Raw genomic sequence first — 17,393 nt, 5'->3', positions numbered from 1 at the left:
CACTAACCAACACCACTATCGACTACTCTTAACACAACCAAACCACTAACGACCACTACAACACAACTAACAACACCACTATCGACTACTCTAACACAACTAACACCACTAACGACCACTACAACAACACAACTAACACCACTATCGACTACTCAACACAACTAACACCACTAACGACCACTCTAACACAACTAACACCACTAACGACTACCGTAACACAACTAACACCACTAACGACCACTCTAACACAACTAACACCACTAACGACTACTCTAACACAACTAACACCACTAACGACCACTCTAACACAGCTAACACCACTAACGACTACTCTAACACAACTAACACCACTAACGACTACTCTAACACAACTAACACCACTAACGACCACTCTAACACAACGAACACCATTATCGACTACTCTAACACAACTAACACCACTAACGACTACTCTAACACAACTAACACCACTAACGACCACTATAACACAACTAACACCACTATCGACCACTCTAACACAACTAACACCACTATCGACCACTCTAACACAACTAACACCACTAACGACCACTCTAACAACAACTAACACCACTAACGACTACTCTAACACAACTAACACCACTAACGACTACTCTAACACCATTAAGATACTAACACATTCTAACACCCACCCTATCATCATGACACATTGTAGATGGCGTGGTGGGGGTCATGGGTGGCGTGGGGGGTGTCATGGGTGGCGTGGGGGTGTCATGGGTGGCGTGGGGGTGTCTGGGTGGCGGGGTGTCATGGGTGGCGGGAGGGGTGTCATGGGTGGCGTGGGGATGTCATGGGTGGCATGGAGGGTGTCATGGGTGGCGTGGGGGTGTCATGGGTGGGGGGGTTGGGTGGGTGGGTGTGGGGTGTCATGGTGGCGTGGGGGTGCGGTGTGGGGTGTCGGGTCGTGGGGTGTCTGGTGGGTGGAGGTGCTGGGTGGCGGGGGTGTCATGGGTGGCGTGGAGGGTGTCATGGGTGGCGTGGAAGGGGTGTCATGGGTGGCGTGGGGGTGTCATGGTGGCGGGGGTGTCATGGGTGGCGTGGGGGTGTCATGGGTGGCGTGGGGGTGTCATGGGTGGCATGGGTCCCTGTGAGACATATTAATCCTGCCGGCCTGGACGTAATGAACCACCACCAAGAGACCCGCGCCCCGCTCCACGCCTGCTGCCACGCCCTCTGCTGCCACGCCCCCTATTACCACACTCTCTGTTGCCTCGTCCTCAGTTACCACACCCTCTGCTAACCACACTTCCTTCCGTTTCCACACCGTACACACGCCCTGTTACCACACCCTGTTGCCACGCCCCTGTTGCTACGCCTCTACACACGCCCTGTTGCTACGCCTCTGTTACCACGCCCTGTTGCTACGCCTCTGTTACCACACCGTTACCACGCCCTGTTGCTACACCGTTATCACACCCTGTTGCTACACCCGTTCACACCCTGTCACCACACTGTTACACCCTGTTGCTACACCCTGTTACCACACCCTGTTGCTACACCGTTACCACACCCTGTCACCACACCGTTACTACACCTCTGTTATCCCGTTCTGTGTACATATTGCCTCCTCCTTACCCCATTGCTTCTCTCCCTTCTTATCCATCTATCCGCCTCTGTCTCTTAATCTCATCTTCTTTACGTATCTCTATCTATCTCTATCTATCTCTGTTTCTCTATCTGTTGTATTATATCTATCTGTCTCTTTCATCTACCACACAACAGAGGGCGGGGGGCACCTTACCATGCGTGGTGGTCGTAGGGGTCCACCTTGATAGCGTCCATCAGGGTCTTTTCCGCCAGCCGATCACTGCCCAGGTAATGGTACACCACACCCTGCAACACAGGTACACCAGGTTAATTAATGATACACCTTAGGTACACCTGGTTAATTTATGATGCAACACAGGTACACCTGGTTAAATAAGGATGCAACACAGGTACACCAGGTTAATTAATGATACACCTTAGGTACAAGAGGTGAATTAATACCATATAATAATAATAATAAAACAATAAGAATAACGACAATCCTAGGAATAATAATAATAATAGCACCATAAAGTAACCCATCAAATAAAAAAAATAATAACAACTAATAATCAACAATAACAAATAAAATAACAAAAACCTAATAACAACAATAATATTTAGTCATCAACCTTTACTGTCATCAACACTGGCCGCCACGTACAACAACACAACATAAATAAAGTAATAATTGTTATATTTACGAGATGATTATAGTATTAGCGCTCTTTATCTTACGCCCACGACTACCTCACGCCCACGCCTACCTCGTGCGCCCAGCCAGCCAAATGAGAGGTGATTATTATGTTCTCTCTCTCTCTCTCTTTTTTCTCTCTCTCTCTCTCTCACAGTATAGGACACACGTAGTTTACAGAGACACACAGACGTGGGTGGGAAGGCCGCCGAGGGAACATGTTTATCTGAACACTCATGACGCGTCTGGCTCTATAACGAGAGAGAGAGAGAGAGAGAGAGAGAGAGAGAGAGGGAGAGAGAGGAGGAGGGTCCCTCCTCTGTTCTAGCTGCCCCTTCATACTAGCTCCTCCCCCTCCTTCCCTTCCCACAGTTCCTCCTTCCTTTCACCTCATTTTTCCACATTTCCGTTCCTCCCTCTCCCCTTCCTTCCCTCCCTCCACCTCCCCTTCCCTCCATCCACCTCCCCTTTCCACCCCCTCCATCTCCCTCCAACAGTTCCCTCACCCCCCCTGAAGACCAATTAGGGCACACACGGGAAGCTGTGACACTTCTTGTTGTCGTCTCCAGCGTTACCATGGCGACCGACAGCTAACTTTACACCACCGCTCTTCCCCATCTACACTGCCTCCCTCCCCTTGCTGCTTCTCCTCCTCCTCCACCACCACCACTATCTCCAACACCACTAACTCCAACACGATCTTGCTACCTCCACCACCACTATCATGCAACCCTACCTCCACAATCTTCATCTCCACTACGACCCTGCTATCTCCCATCTCCACCACCAACACGACCCTGTGCTATCTCCCATCTCCACCACGACCCCGTATCTCCCCCATCTCCACCATCAACACGACCCTGCTATCTCCCCCATCTCCACCACCACCACGACCCCGCATCTCTCCCATCTCCACCATCAACACGACCCTGCTATCTCCCCATCTCCACCACCAACACGACCCCATTCCCCATCTCCACCACCAACACGACCTCTGCATTCCCCCATCTCCACCACCAACACGACCCTGCTATCTCCCCCATCACCACCACCAACACGACCCAGGTACCTTCATCACCACTACTACCACACCACCACCACAAAACCACACTCGTATATGGGATAATGTGGTGCAAGTGACGACAAAGTGGGCAGCCAACCTAACCAAACCTAACCAAACTTAACCTAACCAAACCTAACCAAACCCAACCAAACCAAACCTAACCCAACCAACCTAACCAAACCTAACCTAACCAAACCTAACCCAAACTAACCTAACCTAACCTAACCAAACCTAACCAAACTTAACCTAACCAAACAGCTTTCTACATTACCTACAACAATGAGCCCAATACAGAAGTTCACCCTCCCTGTACTATACAAGTATTAGCTTAGTGAGTCAGCAACAAGGTGATCATTCATTCCACTAACTACTACTAATTTATTCTTCACCACTTGTTAAATTTCTCAAGTTTGTATTTAACCCTTTTTCCTTCCTCTTATCTTCTTCCATTCCACCTTTCTTTATTATCTCTCTCATCTCTCTCTTTTCGTTCTCTGTCTGTCTCTAAAAATAATTAACTACACCACCACCTTGTTTCCTCCTGTACTATCACCACTACCACCATCACCACTCGACGTTATCAAACACACACACACGCGCACACACACACACACACACACACACACACGCACACGCACACACACACACACACTAATCAGTATATTGTTGTTGTTTTTTTCGAGGTGGTGTACCGCATTGTGATGTTGCTTTGTTGTGGAGGAGGAAGAGAAGAAGAAAAAAAAAGGTGGAAAAGGAAGATGAAAGGGAGGAAAAGGAGGTGGAAAGGAAGGAAAAGGGGAGGTGGAAAGGGGGAAGGGAGGTGGAAAGGGAGGAAAGGGGAGGTGGAAAGGGAGGAAAAGGGGAGGTGGAAAGGGAGGAAAAGGGGAGGTGGAAAGGGAGGAAAAGGGGAGGTGGAAAGGAAGAGAAGGAATGAAAAGGAGGAGGAGGAGGAGGAGGAAGAGGAGGTCGTAGTGCCCCGACTGAATGTTGTATGCTCGTGAAGACCATTGAACGTGAGGACATAAGGATACACTTGGAGAATGTGAGTGTCTCCCTGCATGTCACATTCACCCCCTTGTGACTCTACCACACACACGGTCAAGCTCACTCACCTGCTGATAACACTTATTACTCCTGAGAGGAGAGAGAGAGAGAGAGAGAGAGAGGTAAACCCGGATATCGGCCATTGATCGAGACGTACTGACGACAGAGGTTTGGCCACCCCCCCCCCTTACCCCCACCTACCACCACCACCACCATCCCTATTACCATTATTATCTACTTCATCCCAAAATATTATCGACCATACTACTCCTACTATTACTACTACTACTACTAACCACTATTATCACCATTACAAACACCACTACTACCACCATCAGGATAAATATATTAAGAAAATAATTGCCACTAAAATGAACGTTAACGATACTGTCTCACACACACACACACACACACACACACACACACACACACACACACACACATACACACACACACACACACACACACACACAGGAACGCGTGAGTGGATATAATTGAAACTTTGTGCTCAAGGGTAGAACAAGATCATGGTGGTGATACACTTGTGTCGTTACGTAACGTGAGGCTAAGGTCGTACTGTGAGGCTAAGGTCGTGTGCTGTGAGGCTAAGGTCGTGTGCTGAGGCTAAGGTCGTGTGCTGAGGCCAAGGTCGTGTGCTGAGGCAAGGTCGTGTACTGTGAGGCTAAGGTCGTGCTGAGGCTAAGGTCGTGTGCTGAGGCTAAGGTCGTGTGCTGAGGCTAAGGTCGTGTACTGAGGCTAAGGTCGTGCTGAGGCTAAGGTCGTGTACTGGAGGCTAAGGTCGTGTACTGTGAGGCTAAGGTCGTGTACTGAGGCTAAGGTCGTGTACTGAGGCTAAGGTCGTGTACTGAGGCTAAGGTCGTACTGAGGGCTAAGGTCGTGTGCTGAGGCTAAGTCGTGTACTGTGAGGTTAAGGTCGTGTGCTGAGGCTAAGGTCGTGTACTGTGAGGTTAAGGTCGTGTACTGAGGCTAAGGTCGTGTACTGAGGCTAAGGTCGTGTGCTGAGGCAAGGTCGTGTGCTGAGGCGTCGTGTGCTGAGGCTAAGGTCGTGTGCGTGAGGCTAAGGTCGTGTACTGAGGCTAAGGTCGTGTACTGAGGCTAAGGTCGTGTACTGTGAGGCTAAGGTCGTGTACTGTGAGGCTAAGGTCGTGTACTGAGGCTAAGGTCGTGTACTGTGAGGCTAAGGTCGCGTTATGGGAAGGTAAGGTCAAACAACGTAAAAATAAGGTCAAATAAGATCAAAATAAGGTCAAACAACGCGATAATTAGGTCTCATAAAGGTATCACGTGAAGGTAGGTGTTAAAGACAGGTCGACCGTATCAAGGTTGAATCTAGTCAATGTTACCGGAATGTACTCGAGAATCCTGCACGGTGATTGGTCAAAATGAGCGTATACTGCATGACGATTGGTTAAAAATGAAGCACCAAGAGAATCCTGTTTTATGATTGGCTAAAGGCTGGAGATGAGTGTAAAATGTATTACTTATGTTGAATTTATGTTTTTTTTTTAGTGTTGTGTGGAAACCAACCAACAACGACATGTATCCCCCCCCCCCCCACCCTACCCCTTCTCTACACACACCCCTCCCCCACGGATACCCCCACACCCCACGTACACCCAAGCCCATCCCCACACCCTTATTCCTACGTACACACCCACCCCAACCCCTTACACGCCAAGGTCAGACCAACCAGCTTCTCGTCACGACAGAGGTAAAGTTATGAAAGATCCTTTCTCCATTAAGGTAGGTTACGACAGCAAGACAGTCAGTCACGGAAGCACAGATCAAAAACCCAAGCTCAGGATTCATTTCTTTTCTTCACAGCCAAAGGTTCATTTTGTATACAAGGTCGGTGGAATTCCTGGGTCAAGGTAAGCAGGTCTGGGGTGGGGTGAGGTGCAGCAGGAGGGGGGTTATGTCCGTGTTCACTCACTATGCCAATAAAATGTTTCAGATGCTTTCCTTTCACACACACACACACACACACACACACACACACACACACACACACACACACACACACAATACACTGCCACCTTAGTCCATAAGTAATGAATTTATACCACCATCTCTCATGCTTGAAGACCTGTCACTATGCTCACACCACAAACACCATCACCCATCACACCACACGACACGACACCACACGACACCACTATCATTATTGTCACTTAAAAATTAGCACCATTTTTTCTGAAGCATCGAGGAGGGAGCAGTGGAGGAGGTGATAGTGACAAAGAGCCACACCTAACCTAACAATAGAGCCACACCTAACCTCAACAACAGAGCCACACCTAACCTAACAATAGAGCCACACCTAACCTAACAATAGAGGCCACACCTAACCTAACAATAGAGCCACACCAACCCAACAGAGCCACACCTAACCTAACAATAGAGCCACCTAACCCAACAACAGAGCCACACCCAACCTAACAATAGAGCCACACCTAACCCAACAATAGAGCCACACCTAACCCAACAACAGAGCCACACCTAACCTAACAATAGAGCCACACCTAACCCAACAATAGAGCCACACCTAACCTAACAATGAGCCACACCTAACCTAACAACAGAGCCACACCTAACCTAACAACAGAGCCACACCTAACCTAACTATAGAGCCACACCTAACCCAACAACAGAGCCACACCTAACCTAACAACAGAGCCACACCTAACCTAACAATAGAGCCACACCTAACCAACAATAGCCACACCTAACCTAACAACAGAGCCACACCTAACCTAACAACAGAGCCACACCCAACCTAACAATAGAGCCACACCTAACCCAACAACAGAGCCACACCTAACCTAACAATAGAGCCACACCTAACCTAACAATAGAGCCACACCTAACCTAACAACAGAGCCACACCTAACCTAACAATAGAGCCACACCCAACCCAACAACATAGAGCCACACCTAACCCTAACAATAGAGCCACACCTAACCTAACAATAGAGCCACACCCTAACCCAACAATAGAGCCACACCTAACCTAACAATAGAGCCACACCTAACCCCAACAGAGAGCCACACCTAACCTAACAACAGAGCCACACCTAACCTAACAACAGAGCCACACCTAACCTAACAATAGAGCCACACCTAACCCAACAACAGAGCCACACCTAACACAACAGAGCCACACCAACCTAACAACAGAGCCACCCAACCCACCAACAATAGAGCCACACCTAACCTAACAACAGAGCCACACCTAACCTAACAATAGAGCCACACCTAACCCAACAATAGAGCCACCTAACCTAACAACAGAGCCACACCTAACCTAACAATAGAGCCACACCTAACCTAACAATAGAGCCACACCTAACCTAACAATAGAGCCACACCTAACCCAACAACAGAGCCACACCTAACCCAACAATAGAGCCACACCTAACCTAACAACAGAGCCACACCTAACCTAACAATAGAGCCACACCTAACCTAACAACAGAGCCACACCTAACCTAACAATAGAGCCACACCTAACCCAACAATAGAGCCACACCCAACCTAACAATAGAGCCACACCTAACCTAAAACAGAGCCACACCTAACCTAACAACAGAGCCACACCTAACCTAACAATAGGCCACACCTAACCCAACAATAGAGCCACACCTAACCTAACAACAGAGCCACACCTAACCTAACAATAGAGCCACACCACCACCTGACAATAGAGCCACACCTAACCCAACAATAGAGCCACACTAACCTAACATGAGCCACACCTAACCCAACAATAGAGCCACACCCAACCCAACAATAGAGCCACACCTAACCTAACAACAGAGCCACACCTAACCCAACAATAGAGCCACACCTAACCCAACAATAGAGCCACACCTAACCTAACAATAGAGCCACACCTAACCCAAACAGAGCCACACCTAACCCAACAGAGCCACACCTAACCTAACAGGAGCCACACCTAACCCAACAATAGAGCCACACTAACCTAACAACAGAGCCACACCCAACCTAACAATAGAGCCACACCTAACCTAACAATAGAGCCACACCTAACCTAACAACAGAGCCACACCTAACCTAACAAATAGAGCCACACCTAACCCAACAATAGAGCCACACCTAACCTAACAATAGAGCCACACCTAACCTAACAATAGAGCCACACCTAACCTAACAACAGAGCCACACCTAACCTAACAAAGAGCCACACCTAACCTAACAATAGGAGCCACACCTAACCTAACAACAGAGCCACCTAACCCAACAATAGAGCCACACCTAACCTAACAATAGAGCCACACCTAACCTAACAATAGAGCCACACCTAACCTAACAAAGAGCCACACCTAACCTAACAATAGAGCCACACCTAACCTAACAATAGAGCCACACCTAACCTAACAACAGAGCCACACCTAACCTAACAACAGAGCCACACCTAACCTAACAATAGAGCCACACCTAACCTAACAATAGAGCCACACCTAACCTAAAACAGAGCCACACCTAACCTAACAATAGAGCCACACCTACACCCAACAACAGAGCCACACCTAACCTAACAACAGAGCCACACCTAACCCAACAAAGAGGCACACCTAACCTAACAACAGAGCCACACCTAACCTAAAAACAGAGCCACACCTAACCCAACAATAGAGCCACACCTAACCTAACAACAGAGCCACACCTAACCTAACAATAGAGCCACACCTAACCCAACAACAGAGCCACACCTAACCTAACAAAAGAGCCACACCTAACCTAACAACAGAGCCACACCTAACCCAACAACAGACACACCTAACCTAACAACAGAGCCACACCTAACCTAACAACAGAGCCACACCTAACCTAACAACAGAGCCACACCTAACCCAACAATAGAGTCACACCTAACCTAACAACAGAGCCACACCTAACCTAACAACAGAGCCACACCTAACCTAACAACAGAGCCACACCCAAACCCTAACAATGAGCCACACCTAACCCAACAACACACCCAACCCAACAAAGACACACCTAACAATAGAGCCACACCTAACCTAACAATAGAGCCACACCTAACCTAACAACAGAGCCACACCTAACCTAAAACAGAGCCACACCTAACCTAACAACAGAGCCACACCTAACCTAACAATAGAGCCACACCTAACCTAACAATAGAGCCACACCTAACCTAACAATAGAGCCACACCACCACCTGACAAACACTCACTTTATCACACCTAGTTAACTCATTCTCCTACGGCTTTCACCCCCATGATGATATAATTTTCCGGTTGAATAATGAGGTAGCTATCACCGGCACCATCACCACCACTACCACTACTACCACCCCCACAACCTCGTCAGCAGTACAGGTGAATAACAACGTCGGGACCTTTATCTATACAGTGTGTTTCTGAAGTGATTTAACTATGTCATTGAAGCTGGAGTTAAATTTGATCTTTGTCCGTTTTGAAATTGAGGTTGGGTTTTGGTTGGGTTACGTTGGGTTTTGGTTGGGTTACGTTGGGTGATGTAACATTTGAATCGTTAGTTAAGGTACGAGGAGGAGGAGGAAGTTCAAACGGTGGTTATTGCTTCACCTAACCTAACCTAACCTAATCTAACCAACAGTCTTAAGTCTACCCCCAACACAACCCATGACCAAATGCTAGAACCCATTATATACAACCCACAACCCATGATATACAACCCACAAGGCGGCAGGGTCGTCCACATTAGTTAACGGAATGGCACCAATAAATATTGTATAACACCATGCATCATCACTATACTTAACACCATCCATCATCACTACATATAACACCATCCATCATCACTACATATAACACCATCCATCATCACTACATATAACACCATCCATCATCACTACATATAACACCATCCATCATCACTACATATAACACCATCCATCATCACTACATATAACACCATCCATCATCACTATACTTAACACCATCCATCATCACTACATATAACACCATCCATCATCACTATACTTAACACCATCCATCATCACTACATATAACACCATCCATCAATACTACATCACCATCCATCTATACTTAACACCATCCATCATCACTACATATAACACCATCCATCATCACTACATATAACATCATCCATCATCACTACATATAACACCATCCATCATCACATATAACACCATCCATCATCACTACATATAACACCAACCATCATCACACATATACCACACCATCCACATCACATCACCACCACTATAACACCACCATCCTCATCACTACATATAACAATCTCAACCATCAATACTACATATAACACCATCCATCATCACTACATATAACACCATCCATCATCACATATAACACCATCCATCATCACTATACTTAACACCATCCATCATCATACAACACCATCCATCATATACAACACCATCCATCATCACTACATGCATCATCACTATACTTAACACCATCCATCACTATACTTAACACCATCCATCATCACTACATCACCATCCATCATCACTACATCACCATCCATCATCACTACATCACCATCCATCATCACTACATCACCATCCATCATCACTACATCACCATCCATCATCACTAAGGTAATGAACCAACCTAGAGTTTTTACTATATTTAGGAATTCCAACCTCATTATACAGAGTAATTATTTCTGAACGGTCAAATTTTGAATTGGCCTCAGTGTGTGTGCTGTTAATCTGGGTCAGTCATACGTGTAGTTAGTCCCCATAAAGTTATTATCATACCATATTACGTTTGTGACATGGTATGATAATAAGAGTGTGACTTTTGTTTTGTTTTTGGTATTGTTATGAACAGTCGTCGCTTTCGTAGCATTGAGACCGGTCACCTCTTTTGTAGCTTGCGACCGCACACCAATTTCGAAGAGATGGGAACGGGCACTTCTTTCATGACGTTGTGACCGCCCAACCTCCTAAGTGAGGTTCTGATAGCGCATCTCTCTCGTAGCGTTGCGACCGTGCATCTCTCTCGTAACGTAGAGACCGTGCATCTCTCTCGTAGCGTAGAGACCGTGCATCTTTCTTGTAGTATAGAGACCGAGCATCTCTCTCGTAGCGTTGTGACCGAGCATCTCTCTCGTGGCGTTGTGACCGAGCATCTCTCTCGTGGCGTTGTGACCGAGCATCTCTCTCGTGGCGTTGTGACTGCGTAGGCGCACCTCATTGTAGTGTTATGCTTATGAAGGAAATTTCTCATTCTATTTTTTCAGGATTGGCGAAAATATAATAATAATAATAATAATAATAATAATAATAATAATAATAATAATAATAATAATAATAATAATAATAATAACAACAATAATAATAAATAATAATAATATATTACACAAAAATAAACATAATAATAATAAAGTCCATAAATAAAAAATATATAAATAGTGAGAAACAATATAAATTGTGTATGTTGTGTTGTCAATATTAAGAGAAACAACTGACACCTGCAATTGTGTGTAAATGAGGCAGAAAGTCAGATCAGCAGCCTGAGACTTGGTCACAATTTTTGCGATGCCATATGGCAGCAGATTCTACCATTAGACACCACATTATCCTTCCAATATCTTCCCAGGCGGTAGTACCTCCCTGTTTGATAACTGCCTACTACCTATGCTTATTATTCCAAAGACTACAATTCCATTTAGTTTAACAGTAGTTAGTGAACTATATACTTATTACAAAAGAATGTATTTTTCATAATAAAGGTTTAATACTTCATTTGAGCCATTTTTTTCTGAAACAGTACAGTTTTCCATTACAAATAACTTACTGCCTGCTATTGCGTGTTGAGAGAGAGAGAGAGAGAGAGAGAGATGGGGGGGTTATGAATAACTAATATAATGCATAATAATAATAATAAAATGAAGATAATTTTTTTGAGAAATATTATTCATTCTTGGTAAATTTTAGCGTTAGTTTGGGGAATTCAAGGTTTTGCTTTGTGGGAGCTCTGCCCACAACCCATGATATAAAACCAACAACCCATGATATACAACCCACAACCCATGATACACAACACGGGGCTGTATACATAACACACCGTAACAGACCACACAGTTTAGTGCATGACAGCCCATTACTTTATCTCCCACACCTGACAAGTGAGAGTGACGGAGAGATTGGACAGTACCTGGGACAGTACCGGGCCAGGGGGAGGGGGAGAGGGTCAGGGAGAGTCGGGGAAGGGGGAAGTCGGGGAGGGTCAGGGGAATGAGGTAGAGTCAGGGGGAGTCGCTCCGTGCACCCAGGACCTTAACAAAAGAGACGACTCGGGTAGGGTAGGTGTTCGTGTCCGAGGCCGTCCATTATACTGGATCGGTGTCACGGCCTTGACACACACACACACATTACCAACGATTACCTCACCTCCACACCTCTCCCCGCCCTCACATCACATCCCCGCCCTCACCGAACACATCCCCGCCCTCACCTAACACATCCCCGCCCTCACCTAACACAGCCTCGCCCTCACAGGAAGTTAAACGTGAGGAGGAGGAGGAGGAGGAGGTTGCTGACCCTTATTGATGACGTGAGTGAGTGGCCACGTCACCCTGGCTGATCTCTGCTTACAACACTCTCCTACCTCATCCCCCTGCTGCTGCCCCCACCCCCCTCCTTCTGCTCCTTCCCACCCCTTCCTGCTGATACTGCCCCTTCCCCAACCCAATCTGCTGCTTCTTCCCCCTCACCCCCCTATCCCCACACTGCTGCTGTTGCAACAAGTTGACCACCATCATCATCACCATCATCACCACCTACACCTGATAACACGAGTTCACTTGATGTGTTGCTTTAATTAAGAAACACTACCTTCTTCTTCTTCTTCTTCTTCTTCTTCTTGGTTGGATAAGAATAAGCATGGATATGGATAACTGATTGCTGGTTAAGTGGGTCTTGGTAACCTAACCTAACCCAACTAGTGCCGTGTCCTACCTGGTGCCGTGTCCTACCTGGTGCCGTGTCCTACCTGGTGCCGTGTCCTACCTGGTGCCGTGTCCTACCTGGTGCCGTGTCCCACCTGGTGCCGTGTCCCACCTGTCGCCGTGTCCCACCTGTCGCCGTCCCACCTGTGTCGTGCCGTGTCCCACCTGTCGCCGTGTCCTACTGTCGCCGTGTCCTACCCGTCGTGTCCCACCTGGTGCCGTGTCCCACCTGTCGCCGTGTCCTACACCTGTCGCCGTGTCCTACCTGTCGCCGTGTCCCACCTGTCGCCGTGTCCCACCTGTCGTGGTCCCACCTGTCGCCGTCCTACCTGGTGCCGTGTCCCACCCATCGCCGTGTCCCACCTATCGCCGTGTCCCACCTACCTGTCGCCGTGTCCTACCTGGTGCCGTGTCCTACCTGGTGCCGTGTCCTACCTGGTGCCGTGTCCTACCAGGTGCCGTGTCCTACCTGGTAATTAGTGGACCATCACGCAACCCTCCCTCACCTGTATCTCCATATAGGGTGTTTGTGTTTACAGAGATCCTTGATGTTTACAGAATTACACAATTTAAACGAGTTAGGGCTTGGATAGGGGGCCCGGTAGGACTCAGGGGAGGGGTCTATCATGACAGGGGCCCATTTAACCAGAGGGCCCATTTTCTCCTCAGACAAGGGCGGCAGCAGATGTTATAATGAACCTCACCTGATCCTGATTAATCTTCCATAACATCAAATATAATCTCGCTCAACACGATCCTCCCTGTCACGGTAATCAACGAGGGGAGAGAGAGAGAGAGAGAGAGAGAGAGAGAGAGAGAGAGTTAATGTGTTTGGGAGGTGACCTGGATGTGGTGATGATGACAATAACAATGATGGTGGAGGAGAAAGTAAAGAAAGTGGAGGAGAAGGTAGAGAAAATGAAGGAAGAGTTAGTGGTGGTTGAGTCACGCCCGTCTGGACTTCCACCTCCATTCCAACCTCCCTCTCCCTCTCTCTCTCCCTCTCTCTCTCTCGTTCCCTCACAATAACCACCACCAAAACCACCACCACCACCACCACCACAACCACCACAACCACAACAACCACCACCGCCACCACCACAATCTGCTTACGTTTGGTTCTGCCAGGTGAGAACTTGTGACCCAAGCATCCTCCGCCAAGTGGGTGAGACAGCAGCATCGACACACACAACCATTGTTCCTCCATCTCTTGAGTACGACTATCTTCACCTCCTTGAGTACCACCACCAAGTACAGCTCCCTTGAGTACGACTATCTTCACCTCCTTGAGTACCACCACCAAGTACAGCTCCCTTGAGTACGACTATTTCAAAATCTCTCGCACCACCTGTCACCACCTGCAGTCTCTTCCAGGGTGTATCGGGGGGAGGAGGAAGGGGGGGGGGAGAAGACAGGTACTGGTCCACTCAGGCCGAGGCTTAAAATATCTAGTAACCTGACCTGACCTGACCTGACCTATCTCGGCTGTCACTCAATGTACTCCCCCCCTTTCCGGCACTCCTCAGCCTCCCCAACACAACCCAAGCTCCCCTCTCCAACCCTTCCCATTCTCTCCCTCTTTCATCACTCTCCACTCTCCCTCCTTCTTCTCTACTTCCGGCCCTCTCCATTCTCCCTCCCTCCTGCCCTCTCCATCCTCCCCGCCATTCCCCTCTCAACGAATATAAGCTAGGGTGTCTAATTTTCAGGTTATCCTCCTTCCTTACTTGACCATCTACCACAGAGTTATTATTAAACAGGTATACAGTATTTACATCTAGTCAATACCACCAGCATTTACTACACGCCCCAAGCTTAAACCATTACTCTGCAGCCGTCAGTAGAGCATTTATGACACTATTAAAGCCAAGCCCCCCCCCCCACATTCCTAACCCCACCATTCTGTGCCTCCCCCCACATTCCCAACCCTCACCATCTGAAGCCTCCCCCACATTCCCAACCTCACCATTCAAAGCCTCCCCACATTCCCAACCCCCACTATTCAAAGCCTCACATTCCCCAACCCCCACCATTCACCTCACCATTTTTTTTTTCTTTTAATATATCACAAAATCTTTCATGTTTCTCTTTTACTAAACTACAATAGGTTTAATTCTCTAAGGATCTTGAGGTAATTATTTCTGCTAAGTAAATATATAAGAATGCAAAATAAACCATGAAATTTAACATGCAAATTTAACATGGGGAATTAACCTAAGACTTCACCTTAACTAGATCTATGTCCAGTTAACACGAGGAGAAACAAAACAAATTACCCCAGAGAATGTTTTTGGGTAATGTTAATATGAGAGATTACATTACCGCATGTTGTAATTACTGCTAAGGTAGAGAGAAGAGAAGAGTAATTGGGATGCTATTTTTAAAGGTAATTTACTAATGTGGCCTCAGCTCAAGTCAAGGAGTGAGTGAAAGAGACACACACACAGACACACACACACACTCACACACACACACACCCACTCAACACTTCGTCATCAGTTACTACAGAGTGAACTAGGCATTACTGAGATTGCTGTGCTCATGTTTGACCCTGGATACATCTGAGCTGTTAGGGTCTGTCTGTTGCCCCCCCTCTCCCCCTCAGGACTTCCCTTATCAACCTACGTACCTTATTATCATCTCTGTTTAGTGTATATTTTTAGCCTTTTGTCTTCCATATTCTTTCATAAACTGTCAATTCTTCTTCTTATCATTATCATCATTACACACAATACCTCACACCTCACCTCCGTCACTTACTCCTCACCCCTCACTACACCTGGTAAGTCTCAAACACACTCACATAATGTACCTTCACACGTTCTACTTTACAGAAACCTTCAAAACTTGACCTGAATAATGACATTCCACTCGCTACTCCACCACCAGACAACGATATACAACACGCAGCCAAACCGTGTGTGTGTGTGTGTGTGTGTGTGTGTGTGTGTGTGTGGATCAAACTAAATCATAATCATATTTCCACCTTTCATATATTTTTTTTCGTTCAGATTTTCAACAAGTGCGGACCCATCAATTGTCGATTTCAGGACCCCCCCCACAACCATAATGACTACACCCTAACCCCAAATAGTCAGATTAAAATCATATAGAGAACTAATACGACTCACTCAAGGTAACTAACAACAAGAATAAAAACGTAGCCATGACAACGAAGACAATGTGTACCTGGCAATTAAGATAAACAACAACAACAACAACAAATAATAACAACTTAAAAAATATATCACTTGCTTAAAACAAAAGAAAAATGATACAATGTTATGAAGATAATTCAAAGACGGGAGGAGGAGGAAGGGAAGATGGAGGGAAGGGGGAAGAGGAGGAGGAGAGGAGGAGGAAGGGAAGATGGAGGGAAGGGGGGAAAGAGGAGGAGGAGGAAGGAAGATGGAGGGAAGGGGGAAAGAGGAGGAGGAGGAAGGGAAGATGGAGGGAAGGGGGAAAGAGAGGAGGGGAGGAGGAGGAGGAAGGGAAGATGGAGGGGAAGGGGAGAAGGGAGAGGAAGAGGGAGGCATAGGGGGAAGAGAAGGAGCAGGGGGAGAGGAAGATGGAGGGAAAGGGGGAGATAAGGGGAAGAGGGAGGAGGGAAAACGATGAAGATGGAGGAATAGGGAAGGAGGAGGATGGAGAAGGAGGAAGATGGGGGGGTGGATAAAGGAAGAGAGAGAGCTTGTCGAGACGCGTCATCCGGGGTGAGGAAGGTCGACAGAGACGTTCAATACTACCTCATACTGCCCTGGTCTTGCCACCCACCCACCTTAACTCCAAGGTCCTCCCACCCATCTACATACAAGTCACCAATGAAAAACAACAAGTCACCATCATGAGACCCAGCACCAGGCCAGGACAGTCACCTGGTGAGGAGGAGGAGGGAGAGAAAAAGGGAAGAGGGATAGAGAAGAATGAAAAAAGACGAAGAGAAGAACAGGAGAAAGGAGAAGAGAAGGAGGCAGAAGAGGAAGAAGTGGGAAAAAGTAGTAGTAGTAGTCGTAGGAAGGGTTAGGTACAGGTGTGATG

At 47.1% G+C, this 17,393-nt stretch overlaps 1 protein-coding gene across 6 annotated transcripts in view; it reads right to left on the bottom strand.

The window, feature by feature from the left end:
• The window catches only part of LOC121859996 (tetratricopeptide repeat protein 7B-like), a 108,124-nt gene that overhangs the window by 42,660 nt on the left and 48,071 nt on the right, over nt 1–17,393 (bottom strand). For all 6 annotated transcript variants that reach the window (XM_042357001.1, XM_042357004.1, XM_042357006.1 and 3 more), the window contains one exon: nt 1,781–1,872. In XM_042357001.1, the coding sequence (XP_042212935.1) occupies nt 1,781–1,872 (92 nt within the window). The remainder of the gene's footprint in view (nt 1–1,780; nt 1,873–17,393) is intronic.

The sequence above is a fragment of the Homarus americanus genome, unplaced genomic scaffold, assembly GCF_018991925.1.
Source record: "Homarus americanus isolate GMGI-L3 unplaced genomic scaffold, GMGI_Hamer_2.0 scaffold38393, whole genome shotgun sequence".
NCBI lineage: Eukaryota > Metazoa > Arthropoda > Malacostraca > Decapoda > Nephropidae > Homarus > Homarus americanus.
The sequence above is the reverse complement of the archived record's forward strand: the minus strand, read 5'-3'. Positions and strand labels throughout refer to the sequence as shown.